At 62.1% G+C, this 290-nt stretch overlaps 1 protein-coding gene across 1 annotated transcript in view; it reads left to right on the top strand.

Annotated features, from left to right (window-relative positions):
• Nucleotides 1-88: 88 nt before the first annotated feature.
• Nucleotides 89-290, top strand: part of ETH_00042280 (uncharacterized protein) — a gene marked incomplete at both ends in the record, with an annotated part of 1660 nt that continues 1458 nt past the window's right edge. Inside the window, one exon of the mRNA XM_013374995.1 lies at nt 89-283. Coding sequence (XP_013230449.1) covers nt 89-283 — 195 coding nt within the window. The remainder of the gene's footprint in view (nt 284-290) is intronic.

Raw genomic sequence — 290 nt, 5'->3', positions numbered from 1 at the left:
AGCAGGAGACTCTTTTGCTGCTGCTGCTGCTGCTGCAGCAGACCACTACCTCAGGGGCCTCCAGTGGGTGCTGCTTTATTACTGCCAGGGCTGCAGCAGCTTCGACTGGTTCTTTCCTTTCCACTTCGCGCCCCTCGCCCTCGACCTCTGGCACGCAGCAAAGAGGCGCGTCGCCAAGCTGCAGCAGCAGCAGCAGCAGCAGCAGCAGCAGGAGAAGCAGGAAGGGCGCGACAAGGCGGAGGACCGGGAAACGCAGGCGGAGTGTTACTTGGAAGGAGCGCAGGTAAGGT

The sequence above is a fragment of the Eimeria tenella genome, genomic scaffold, assembly GCF_000499545.2.
Source record: "Eimeria tenella Houghton genomic scaffold, Eth_scaff2448, whole genome shotgun sequence".
NCBI lineage: Eukaryota > Apicomplexa > Conoidasida > Eucoccidiorida > Eimeriidae > Eimeria > Eimeria tenella.
This window is presented reverse-complemented; position numbering and strand designations above follow the sequence as displayed.